This window comes from Tachysurus fulvidraco, chromosome 12, assembly GCF_022655615.1.
Source record: "Tachysurus fulvidraco isolate hzauxx_2018 chromosome 12, HZAU_PFXX_2.0, whole genome shotgun sequence".
NCBI lineage: Eukaryota > Metazoa > Chordata > Actinopteri > Siluriformes > Bagridae > Tachysurus > Tachysurus fulvidraco.
Genome location: NC_062529.1, coordinates 8,258,400 through 8,272,017, shown reverse-complemented (window position 1 = coordinate 8,272,017; position 13,618 = coordinate 8,258,400). Strand labels below are relative to the sequence as shown.

Sequence of the window (13,618 nt, the reverse complement as noted above, 5' to 3'; positions counted from 1 at the left end):
TATATAGAGTGTGACTCACCCCTCTCGCTGTGCCTCTCCTTTCTCTAGTTCCTGAATGACCCCCAGCAGCACTTTAATGGTCTCCTGGCTTGAGCTGATGAGAGTCTCCATGGCCTGCAGTCGGGCTTTCACGTCTCCATCTGCCCCAGGCAGTGGAATCATCTGCCCACACACATGACTCCTGGTGACTCCTCTCGTATCCATACTACCAAAGCCATAGCTACCATGGAAGTGAGCCTGACTGGTATCCTGGGCAGGGCAGCTGGCTGCACGTGGTAGGGTCTGAGACTGCAAACCATTCAATGGCCCAGGTTCTTTCTTACGCTTGCACTGCACTGATGGACTGTCCAGACATTCCACTTGTGTCAAAGATGTCCATGCAATGGGGCCTGTGACCTTTGAAATGGCACCTCTGTCCTGCAGAGGTTGAGTTGATGAAGAAGCGGAGGAACTTGTGGTGCAGTTGGGCTCTTGTTCTGCTCCCACTTCACCCTGATTGGTTAATCTTTTGTGCTTGGAGCTACTTCCTTGGGTACACTCTTCTTCCTTTAATTCTGGTTTGTGCAGGTTTGCATCTACTTCCCGGCCTTGACCTGAAGAATCAATGCTGCTATCTGGGCACAAATCCTGCACATCAGCATATGGTGGCATACTGTGCAAAAGCACTCTAGTCTTCTGTACATTTGCTCCACGTGGCCTTTCCTCTTCAGTAGCTTGCACTTCACTTAAGAACCCATTGTTTTGGTTCTCATAGTTCTCCACCAGTGCTGTGTGTTTGATAGTGTGCCCCTTTTTGCGCTCAAAGGGGAAAGTCTGATAATGCTTCTTTAATTCGGGTGAGGTTTGCACTGCTGTGCTCTTAGTCACATTGGGTATGGAGCGGCGTGCCGGCATGGTCATGTACCTTTTGTGTACGACCTTGCATGAAACAGAGCGCGCCCTGGTGCCCCGAGCTAGACGTGCTGCCTCATTCTGAGCCTCGCAGATGTCCTTGAAGCGGACCTGCAGGGCTTTGTTCCTTTTGTGAACCACGTCTCCACTTTTGCTTCTCTCACTTCCAAGGGTTGGACCTCCGGCCTCTGAGTCTGACTCTGAATTTGACAGGACACAGGGGCCTGCCTCCTTACTAACCATCACTCCTAAGTGAGAGAGAGAGAGAGAGAGAGAGAGAGAGAGAGAGAGAGAGAGAGAGAGAGAGAGAGAGAGAGAGAGAGAGAGAGAGATGAGGAAATACAGAGCATAAAATGACAGTGATTGCAGCTTCAGCACAGATGGCCTACTTTTATTTATTGCTTAACTCACAACATCCTAGCAGTCAAAGCTCATTTTTCTCCCTGTTTTATTTAGAGGTGGAAGTCACAACTTACATTGATCTTGCTGAATTTAGACTCATCTCTATAGCTATGCTTGGTGTGTAAAAAGTAGAAAAGCTCTGAATGAAATAGATACACTATGCATGCTGATAGGGCTTTTGTGGTATTAACCAATGTAGTCCAATTATCTTTTTAAAGCAAATACAAAAACAGAAAACAGTAATTAGAATAGGACAATGTGGTTGCATTAGAGATGAGGGTCTATGCTTGCTGTGGTTTAAAATCTTCCTGAGTACAGTATTTCATATGTTGTAAATGAAACTGTCATGACTTATAATTATCGTGTGGGTGTATGTATATATATAATCATAATATATTATTATTATAAATTCTGATAATAAGATAATAAGGGAGATCATACAACACCAGGCCTTTGCTTCTAAAATGAACAGTTGGTTGGAAACTCACGTACACAGCCAAGCAGTTAGGGAGGGTTGCTGCAATAAATAGACTTTGTTTACTGGACAAATTGTCACAGCCAGAATGTGTCAGTTTTGTAATTTGTGACAGCGCTGCAATTAGGAAAATATAAAGCGACTGCATAAAAATATCACATACAGTAACCTGGAGAGTAATAGTCAGAGTCATGAACCTGTTTTTTGTCTGCCTTCATACCCATGAAAGTTTTATAGTTGACTCAATTTTACAAACTAATTTGTGTGTGTAGATATTAACATCATCTTTGTAACTACACTTTTAAGCAGAAACTACAGTATTATTTCCAGTAATGCCACAGCAGCCAAACCTAGACATACAGTATATATCATAATGTGTGGCAAAATCTAAACTATTTGCTAAAATCTTTAGGGAAGAGCACAGCTCAGGAACACCAAACGTCCCAGAAAACTACATAAAACAATTGTAGTGGATGACATGATAATTCTTCCCCTGGTGAAAAAAGACGGTTTCATAACAGTTGGCTATGTCAAGGACACCCACCAGGAGGTAGGTCTATCTGTGTCAAAAACAACAATCGACTGAACCATTTACCAGCATGAATACAGAGGGTTTATCAATAGCAGGAAAGACCAGAGTTTGCTAAATATCTAAGAAAAAGGCTTTCTATGGACAGATAAGACAAACATAAACTTGTGCCAGAATGAAGGTAAGAGAAGAGTAAGGAAAAGGGCAAGAACTGCTCAAGATCTAAAGCAAGCACCTCATCTTATGGCATAGACATACTGTATGTGTATGACCGGTAATATAAAAAGATAGGTCGAGATCCACAGCATTAGATAAGAGAAGGATTTTCCACACTTTTGCCAACATGATTCTCCAACATGCCTTTTGGCAAACATGAAATTTTAGTCACCACTACAGCATACAGCCCAGTTTGAATGTGGAATGTTAAGACTTAGTCCTTCGATTCTCACTCATATAAACAGCTTCTCACACATAAAATGTACTATACATTTTATTTTGACATGATTTTTAGCCTGTTTTAATTAAGCCAAGCAAGTTATGTTGGAACACCTTGCTGGAACACCTTGTGATGATGACACGTGTCAGCTGAAGAAGTGTTTCCCTACAAAGTCCTCCAGCAGCTTGTGACAGATCAATAACACCTCAAGAAGACCAAATACTTCAGGTCAGATCATATGTTAAGTCTTAAATATGCCAGAGATTTCAGCTGACCATTAGATGGAATTCTGTTGACTTGCATCAATACTCGAATATTGATGGAAGCTAAACAATTACATTAATATAATTTTATTACTTAAAGATTAAGATGAAATCATTTTAGCTTCAATAAAATGTACGATACATAATTAATTGATTCAAGACTGACTATTAAATTGAGTGCTTCATGGGTAAGGAGGCACATATTTCCTCTTACAATTATAAAAACATGGTGTCCTTGCATTACTACGAATCACCTTGAAAAGGCTTCAGAGTGAATCGTCCCAATACAAGAACACCACGTACAAAAAAACATAGCTAAAGAGTTCCCTAATGCACCATCATTCACGGTGAAAGGGGACAGAAATTAATAAAGCACCCTTCAATATACCATTCTGTTTGTTATGGAATAAATTATGCCTAACTATGCGTGATATGAAATGTCACACAATTGACTATTCATAAACTGGTTGAAATAAAACAAATGAAAAGAACATCAGGATAGAACTCACCGACTCGTTGTCGATGAGCTAATTCACTATCCAAATGTATGATCTGATATTCTACAAACAATATTATCTGTCAGTGAATGGAGAAAAATGTTTATTGAAATCGACTTGTGACTAATCTCTGACTGATACATGGTACAACATTTGCAATTGCTAGTTGACTTCTCAAGAGTTTTTGACATTCCACATTTCATTCATCAATGGATATCAGTTTAGACCATCTCTGAACAACCTAATTACTTAGACCATTAATGTCCATGGTTTTAGCTGCCCGGCAGCCTCAGGGTTTCTAGGTGTCTGAATTTCACTGTGTAAGCTCATCTGAGCAGACAGTAATACACTTATGCACACTATATCATGAAGCCTCTGTCCTCTGGATACTATCAATTCTATTCTGCCTTTCAAATAGTAAGCAGATGGCAGATAAACAGCACAATTGTGAAAGGAGAGATTGAATGTACTGCCATAATGTACATTGCAAATATCATAATAACATGATCATACAGCATACATCTAGTGTTGAAAGTCAGATGTATGAACAGTAGCAGAATTGTGAATGGATGCTAACTTTTGTTCAAGATCTGCCCGAGGATCCACAGCCTCACCTATCTCTCATTTGCTAACACCATCTGTTATCTGTTGTAAACAGATGGCAAAGTTTGATTCATTCATTGATTTGATAATTCACTTGCCATCATGCTTGTAGCACACCTGTGAGGTGGCGCTATTTTTGAAATAGGATTAAATGAATCTTACTTACGTTATTCTTTTCTGTACTGTCATCTTTAAAGAAGACATTATGTACTCATTATGCATCATTTATCTGTATTTTCATTTGAGCAACATCTGGTGCACTGTTAGCTATTGTTCTGGCATGCTATTAGTTATTATGTACATGGATCATAAATCACAATCATGAAGAATAAAAAAAAAAATCTAGTAAGGGAAACATGGGCAAAGATTTTTCTTGAAACATATATAAAAGTATAAGTATAACCCCACCACATTCACTTTACAGCAGTATAACCCCACCCCATTCACTTTACAGCAGTATAACCCCACCACAGTCACTTTACAGCAGTATAACCCCACCCCATTCACTTTACAGCAGTATAACCCCACCACATTCACTTTACAGCAGTATAACCCCACCACATTCACTTTACAGCAGTATAACCCCACCCCATTCACTTTACAGCAGTATAACCCCACCACATTCACTTTACAGCAGTATAACCCCACCACATTCACTTTACAGCAGTATAACCCCACCCCATTCACTTTACAGCAGTATAACCCCACCACAGTCACTTTACAGCAGCATAACCCCACCACAGTCACTTTACAGCAGTATAACCCCACCCCATTCACTTTACAGCAGTATAACCCCACCACACTTTACAGCAGTATAACCCCACCACATTCACTTTACAGCAGTATAACCCCACCACAGTCACTTTACAGCAGTATAACCCCACCACATTCACTTTACAGCAGTATAACCCCACCCCATTCACTTTACAGCAGTATAATCCCACCACAGTCACTTTACAGCAGTATAACCCCACCACAGTCACTTTACAGCGGTATAACCCCACCCCATTTACTTTACAGCAGTATAACCCCACCACACTTTACAGCAGTATAACCCCACCACATTCACTTTACAGCAGTATAACCCCACCACAGTCACTTTACAGCAGTATAACCCCACCACAGTCACTTTACAGTGGTATAACCCCACCCCATTTACTTTACAGCAGTATAACCCCACCACACTTTACAGCAGTATAACCCCACCACATTCACTTTACAGCAGTATAACCCCACCACACTTTACAGCAGTATAACCCCACCACATTCACTTTACAGCAGTATAACCCCACCCCATTCACTTTACAGCAGTATAACCCCACCACAGTCACTTTACAGCAGTATAACCCCACCACATTCACTTTACAGCAGTATAACCCCACCACATTCACTTTACAGCAGTATAACCCCACCACAGTCACTTTACAGCGGTATAACCCCACCCCATTTACTTTACAGCAGTATAACCCCACCACACTTTACAGCAGTATAACCCCACCCCATTCACTTTACAGCAGTATAACCCCACCACAGTCACTTTACAGCAGCATAACCCAACCACAGTCACTTTACAGCAGTATAACCCCACCACAGTCACTTTACAGTGGTATAACCCCACCCCATTTACTTTACAGCAGTATAACCCCACCACACTTTACAGCAGTATAACCCCACCACATTCACTTTACAGCAGTATAACCCCACCACACTTTACAGCAGTATAACCCCACCACATTCACTTTACAGCAGTATAACCCCACCCCATTCACTTTACAGCAGTATAACCCCACCACAGTCACTTTACAGCAGTATAACCCCACCACATTCACTTTACAGCAGTATAACCCCACCACAGTCACTTTACAGCAGTATAACCCCACCACATTCACTTTACAGCAGTATAACCCCACCACAGTCACTTTACAGCGGTATAACCCCACCCCATTTACTTTACAGCAGTATAACCCCACCACACTTTACAGCAGTATAACCCCACCCCATTCACTTTACAGCAGTATAACCCCACCACACTTTACAGCAGTATAACCCCACCCCATTCACTTTACAGCAGTATAACCCCACCACACTTTACAGCAGTATAACCCCACCCCATTCACTTTACAGCAGTATAACCCCACCACAGTCACTTTACAGCAGTATAACTCCACCACAGTCACTTTACAGCAGTATAACCCCACCACAGTCACTTTACAGCAGTATAACCCCATCCCATTCACTTTACAGCAGTATAACCCCACCCCATTCACTTTACAGCAGTATAACCCCACCACACTTTACAGCAGTATAACCCCACCCCATTCACTTTACAGCAGTATAACCCCATCCCATTCACTTTACAGCAGTATAACCCCATCCCATTCACTTTACAGCAGTATAACCCCACCCCATTCACTTTACAGCAGTATAACCCCACCCCATTCACTTTACAGCAGTATAACCCCACCACACTTTACAGCAGTATAACCCCACCCCATTCACTTTACAGCAGTATAACCCCACCACAGTCACTTTACAGCAGTATAACTCCACCACAGTCACTTTACAGCAGTATAACCCCACCCTATTCACTTTACAGCAGTATAACCCCATCCCATTCACTTTACAGCAGTATAACCCCATCCCATTCACTTTACAGCAGTATAACCCCATCCCATTCACTTTACAGCAGTATAACCCCATCCCATTCACTTTACAGGAGTATAACCCCATCCCATTCACTTTACAGTAGTATAACACCACCCCATTCACTTTACAGCAGTATAACCCCACCCCATTCACTTTACAGCAGTATAACCCCAGCACACTTTATAGCAGTATAACACCATCCCATTCACTTTACACCAGTATAACCCCACCCCATTCACTTTACAGCAGTATAACCCCACCCCATTCACTTTACAGCAGTATAACCCCACCACACTTTACAGCAGTATAACCCCACCCCATTCACTTTACAGCAGTATAACCCCACCACAGTCACTTTACAGCAGTATAATTCCACCACAGTCACTTTACAGCAGTATAACCCCACCCTATTCACTTTACAGCAGTCTAACCCCATCCCATTCACTTTACAGCAGTATAACCCCATCCCATTCACTTTACAGCAGTATAACCCCATCCCATTCACTTTACAGCAGTATAACCCCATCCCATTCACTTTACAGCAGTATAACCCCATCCCATTCACTTTACAGGAGTATAACCCCATCCCATTCACTTTACAGTAGTATAACACCACCCCATTCACTTTACAGCAGTATAACCCCACCCCATTCACTTTACAGCAGTATAACCCCACCCCATTCACTTTACAGCAGTATAACCCCAGCACACTTTATAGCAGTATAACACCATCCCATTCACTTTACAGCAGTATAACCCCACCCCATTCACTTTACAGCAGTATAACCCCACCCCATTCACTTTACAGCAGTATAACCCCACCCCATTCACTTTATAGCAGTATAACACCACCCCATTCACTTTACAGCAGTATAACCCCAGCACACTTTATAGCAGTATAACCCCACCCCATTCACTTTACAGCAGTAAAACACCACCCCATTCACTTTACAGCAGTAAAACACAGGGGAAAAAATGCAGCTGTATTGAAAATGTCACACATTTTGACATCTCTTTAAAACAGGACTGCACCGCTCATCATCTCGCGGTCTCCAATGACCCTTCCCATTCACTCTATAAGCACTATAGCCCCAGCCATTCACATTAGAACAGGACAGCCCTTCCCATTCCCACTTATAAGGAGGTTAACTCCACCCATTCACTTTACAGCAGCATAGCCACACTCCATTCACTTTACAGCAGTATAACCCCACCCCAATCACTTTACAGCAGTATAACCCCGGCACATTCACTTTACAGCAGTATAACCCCGGCACATTCACTTTACAGCAGTATAACCCCATCCCATTCACTTTACAGCAGTATAACCCCACCCCATTCACTTTACAGCAGTATAACCCCATCCCATTCACTTTACAGCAGTATAACCCCACCCCATTCACTTTACAGCAGTATAACCCCACCCCATTCACTTTACAGCAGTATAACCCCACCACATTCACTTTACAGCAGTATAACCCCACCACATTCACTTTACAGCAGTATAACCCCACCCCATTCACTTTACAGCAGTATAACCCCACCACATTCACTTTACAGCAGGCACATTTAGAAGAGGCACTTTGACCTTAGAAGGAGCATTTTATCAGTAGCCCAGTTAAATTCACTGTCAGATTTTAAATTGATTTAACTGCTTTATTGGCATGGGCTTTATTTTTTTCCAGGAAAAAAGCTTTGGTTAAAAACATTGTGATAGACATTTCTTTGCCATTATCTTTGGAATTCTAAGTTAATTTTGTCATATAACTGTGTGTTAAGTGTGAAATGCTATTCTTCAGCCCTACTTTAATCTGTACATCTGTATAGCTGTAGTACTAGAGAAAGAAATGTGTGAAGGAGGCACATTTGGCACATTATATTAACTGGCATTGATGATCTTTTCCATTTAAAATCTCTGTGCATAAAGTCACTTAAAATTCAACTACAAAGCAAAATCATTTTGTTGGAGTTCTATTTGATGGTGCTTTTCTCTCCACCCCCCCACCCCCCTCTCTCCAGATTATACATAAAGTATCTAATCCTCTTCCTGGTTTATCGTTCTCTTCATAATCCCAGGTTGCAGGTGGTGTGTGAGTGGCTCGATCTGATCTGTCCTCCTTCACTGGACTCTGTGTTCATGATGCATTAGCCCTAAACCTTAGTCTAGCCAAAAGTGTAATGATTTCTGAAGCTATTGTAGCGTTAAGCTTATTCCACATGGTCGACCAATCTAAAATCCCAAGGGCACTGTGATTAAGTGAAAAGTGAAGTTAGCTGAAAAGTTAGCTCAGTGTCAACTCCAAAGCGTTTGATTGGATCTAGATAATTACATTAAATAATTAAGTCTAAAATCTAAGTAATAGTTTATATAGTTCAGCGGTGTCCAATCTTATCTGGAAAGGGCCGGTGTGGGTGCAGATTTTCATTCCAACCAAGCAGAAGCCACACCAGAGTCTAGTAAAAGCCAAGAACAACCGATTAAACAGGTATAATCAGGTGTGGCTTCTGCTTGGTTGGAATGAAAAGCTGCACCCACACCGGGCCTTTCCAGATAAGATTGGACACCGCTGATATAGTTCCTCATGAATGAGTAATTTTTGAGATTAATATTTTTTGAGATACATAAATATCCATGTGAACAAAGCAATGATGCACAACATACGAAGCCTTATGCAGGATTGTGTCTGTTGTAGTAACATTACATATGACACATCAATCGTAAGCCATATTTGAGAGGTGTTTCAAACTCAAGCATGCTGTATTCAACTTAAACTTCATCTCCATTTTTTTTTACTTAGCTGAGTAGAAATTCATTAAAATCACACAAACAAAAATTCCTATATGCTTTATTTAACATAGCAATCTAAAAAAAAAACGGCACGATAATAATCTTATATAAGCAGAAAAAGGACAAGATGAACAGTCTGTTTATGGACTGCCTCTTAGTCTTATGTCATGGTTTTATTGAGCTGTGTTTTAATTACAGCTGGACCAGCTTCAGCTGTAGCTATCCCTCATGTTTCACTGACAAGGTTGTGCCTTTGGGCATTAGTTTTCCTGATAACCAGCACATGCCAGTTGCACCCGAGAATTGTGGATTGGGCCGATCGAAATGACACGCCACTCTCACCAAGCAGCTGCAACCCTTAGAAGCGTGTAACATCTTTATCGATTTTATCCCACATTTCTCTGTGCAACAGCAGCACACACATGTTATAGAATGTAAGAGCTAATGTTTCACTTTAAACTTTATGCCGTCGTAATAGTTGTCCTGAGCTGCTTTTCAAAACTCAAAGAACTATGTATGAACTATGTAACTGATAAAGAAAATCTAGGCAGATTTGTGTTTGAAGGCTACATTCAGACATTAATCTTGATAAGGAATATTTAAAAAGTGTATGTAATAGTGCACACGTACAGTATGCAATTTAAAGCACAGATCTTGTTTTCTATAATCTGATGTCACATAGTCTCACTTTACTGCTTCCACTGTACTTATATTAGAACTGTACAGAAAAAATGCAAGATAAATATTGCTGCCATTTTGCACATGCCTAATTAAAGGTGAATATTAACCCACACTTCTGTGATGCATCCGGTAAATTCGGGGTCACTCTCATTCCAAGAACAAGTCACGTCATCCTCTGGCTTCATTCAGGCCAGTTCAAACATTTCTGATGAGTGCCACATGCAGCAGTTACTCTTCCATTTTAAACGATTCATTCCACACCAGCTGCTTTAGATGCGGTACAACTGCAAGTCCTTATGACACTGAATTTTTGTAGCTGTCTCTAGATTTTCTTTTTCTTTTTATAATTTCAATATTCTTCACCCACACACATGTAAACATATGTTCACTTTAAATATGAATAATACAATCTCGCCATTTATATGCTTCTACGCTTCCGTTTGCAGTACAGTACATATGTATTGTGTGCCACTACACTTCTGTACTGCTAGTCTGTGATAAATGAAGCTTGCCTGAAGCATGAACGTATTCAACCAAAAAAAAAAACTTTAGAATGTTGTTTGTTTGATGAAGCTCTAGTGGATATCTTGTAAATGTCCTTTAAATTACGAGTGCTTGACATCATTTGCCATTGACTGGGAAACGGCTTGCACTTCAAGGTAGGAAAAAAAACTTTGTGCTCCATGTGAGATGATACAACCCTTGTAAAATTCATACACAAACAGTAAAGTACACAGCGTATAAGGCTATTGGAAAATGTTAAACGTTTGTTAATCAATTTATTCAAGTAATATGAAAGTTTAAAAACTGGTTAAAATGGCCTACCAGTTCTGCTTTGTTTTGGCAGCTGGTACTGTAGCAGGTCAGCTGATAAAAACATGCTGCATTTTCAGCAGTGGTGGGTTTATATGTAGTCTCATTCTAAAGCTGGTTTTGTGCAGATACCTGTGCCTAGCAGATGAATGAGAATTCTCTGACTATTCTCACTGTATAGGAATCAGCTGACCTTGTTTTTTCTTCTTGCTGCCAACTCGAAGACGCTGTTCATGACACCGGATTAGCTGCCTTATTGGCAGACTCTGCGGTTTCAAAGTGAGGAGGAGCACAGTAGGATCAAATGGCTGTTATTACAACTGCTCAGTGGGGAAGGATGTGAATCAGAACCAGGAGCTAATCCTGCTAAAAAAGCAGATGAATGGAAATAGACGTACAAGGATGGAATCCCAGTAATTTCTGCTAAATAGACGGAAATGAACATCTAGCAGAGAGTCTAATGGAATGAACGATGAAGAAATAACATAGCGTGAGAGTGAACGAAGCTGTAGCTAGCTATTTAATAATGAATTACTTGATCGGTACTGATTTTTGGGTTTAATTCACCTAATTGCATTCGGTGCAATGGACAAAAGAACAAAAAACACCTGCCTTCACAGGTGAGTTCTGACAGTGAGATATAAATAATTTAACACAACCTTGTTATCTTGCCAGGGATGGACATTTGAATTGGTATAATAGGAAAGAAAAGAAAAAAAAGCCTTCTGGAGGGCAGAGAGAGAGAGAGAGAGAGAGAGAGAGAGAGAGAGAGAGAGAGAGAGAGAGAGAGAGAGAGAGAGAGAGAGAGAGAGAGAGAGAGAGAGATGAAATGGTTAAGCAGAAGGAGAAATAGAGGTGAGTTCTATGTCCTCCTGGACAAGAGGTTGAAAAGTAATATGGGTATTTTTTACACTGGCAAGCATGCAAGCGAGAAAGTTCTTTTCTGGGAAGACAATGTAAGCAGCTGTCTCATACTGAAGAACTATATCATTCTCTCACAGTGAAAAAGATATCATCACATGCTCAGGCAGTGACAAGAAGGAAATTTTTCTCTCTCGCTCACATACACACTCTCATACACACACAGACTCGCTCACTCACGCACACACAGCCAATCTGTATTGGTAAATGTTCCAGTAAAGCTGCCATCACTCAGAGTTGGCCCCAGTAACCCCTTGGTGCTTCAGGATATTGCTGAATCCAACCACTTCTTTCTTAAGTTAAACTGCGGAACCAAAAGCATTACAACACTTGGTGTTTTACAATGCAGCCTATTGGACTACAGACTAAAATACGCAACCAAAATGGGCCTGAGTCAAAAATATATTTTTATATTAGTGATTTAAAAAATCGGATGCTTTTAAATCAAATGTCTCTGATAGTAAGAAATGATAAAGCAGGTAATCCATGAGCTGTGAAACCTTTTACATAAAACAGTAAATCACCAATTCAGCAATTTTAATACTGTATATTTTTTGATGCCTACAAGAATTTCTGAAAATATAACGATATAAAAAAAATAACTACAATTTAGCAAAAGCATAACTCACTGAGTCCCAAAAATGGCACATAACCATCAGCTGTGCAGATCTCCATTAAGCACTTACTCGTCGACTGCTCGGACATCGGCTTGTCCGCATCAGCCGCACGGTTCTCATATCTGATTGCGAGCGGAAAAGAGAAATGCAGACACACTCACCCTGAGAGGAGCATGAGAGCAGAGCGAGAGCTGCAGACTCCCGATGCGCTGGGACATCTCCGTTCACTTAGCGCATCACTCTGGGGAGGCTCGAGGAGAAGAGACACTCGCAGTGTGGCTTGAGGTGATGCCGGAACTGTGCCTTACACACACAAACACACACACCGCAGAAAGTGTGTGGCGAGCGTGAGTGCAAAGACACAGATGCTGTTGCACATCCACAGCTGATGAAAGTGTCAGAGTGAGGATCTGATTGAAGAAGCTTGGGAAAAGAGTCCAGATTCCAGAAAAGTCCAGGATATCTCTTCCTCTCTCTCTCTCTCTCTCTCTCTCTCTCTCTCTCTCTCTCTCTCTCTCTCTCTCTCTCTCTCAGGTTCTCACATCACTGAGGGTGTCTCACACATCCACATGCTCTCGGCACACGCCACACACTCACACGCACATCACGCACAGATTCACGGAGGCTCTCTGTCTTCCACTGCTGCAGTCTTGTGAATGTGTATGTAAGAAGGAGAGGTATAAAAGCAAGGGGGTGGACAGGGAGGCAGAACAGGAGATTGGAGTTAGAAAGGGTTAGGGGATGGAGAGATAGAGAGGGGGAAGTGTGAGAAAGAGGAGGAGGAGAAGACGTGTGGATGTGTGTGTGTGTGTGTGAGAGAGAGAGAGAGAGAGAGAGAGAGAGAGAGAGAGAGAGAGAGAGAGAGAGAGAGAGAGAGAGAGAGAGAGAGAGAGAGAGAGAGAGAGAGCGCTCTGGGGAAGTCCGGACTAGTCAGCATGCGTTGATCAGTGAGCAGTTATATAATCACTGAACAGGGAGGAGAGAAATGTGTGTGCGTGTGTGGATGCCCATGTGTTTGTTTGTCTTCTGTATTGTCTGATTTTAGCTTATTAGAAG

At 41.4% G+C, this 13,618-nt stretch overlaps 1 protein-coding gene across 1 annotated transcript in view; it reads right to left on the bottom strand.

Moving 5' to 3' along the window:
* The window catches only part of insyn2ab (inhibitory synaptic factor 2Ab), a 36,944-nt gene extending 23,546 nt beyond the window's left edge, over window positions 1-13,398 (bottom strand). The window contains exons 1-2 of the mRNA XM_027172175.2: window positions 12,724-13,398; window positions 20-1,139 (exon numbers count right to left, since the gene is read on the bottom strand). Of these exons, the coding sequence (XP_027027976.1) occupies window positions 20-1,134 (1,115 nt within the window). The 5' untranslated portion in view covers window positions 1,135-1,139; window positions 12,724-13,398. The remainder of the gene's footprint in view (window positions 1-19; window positions 1,140-12,723) is intronic.
* Window positions 13,399-13,618: the final 220 nt, after the last annotated feature.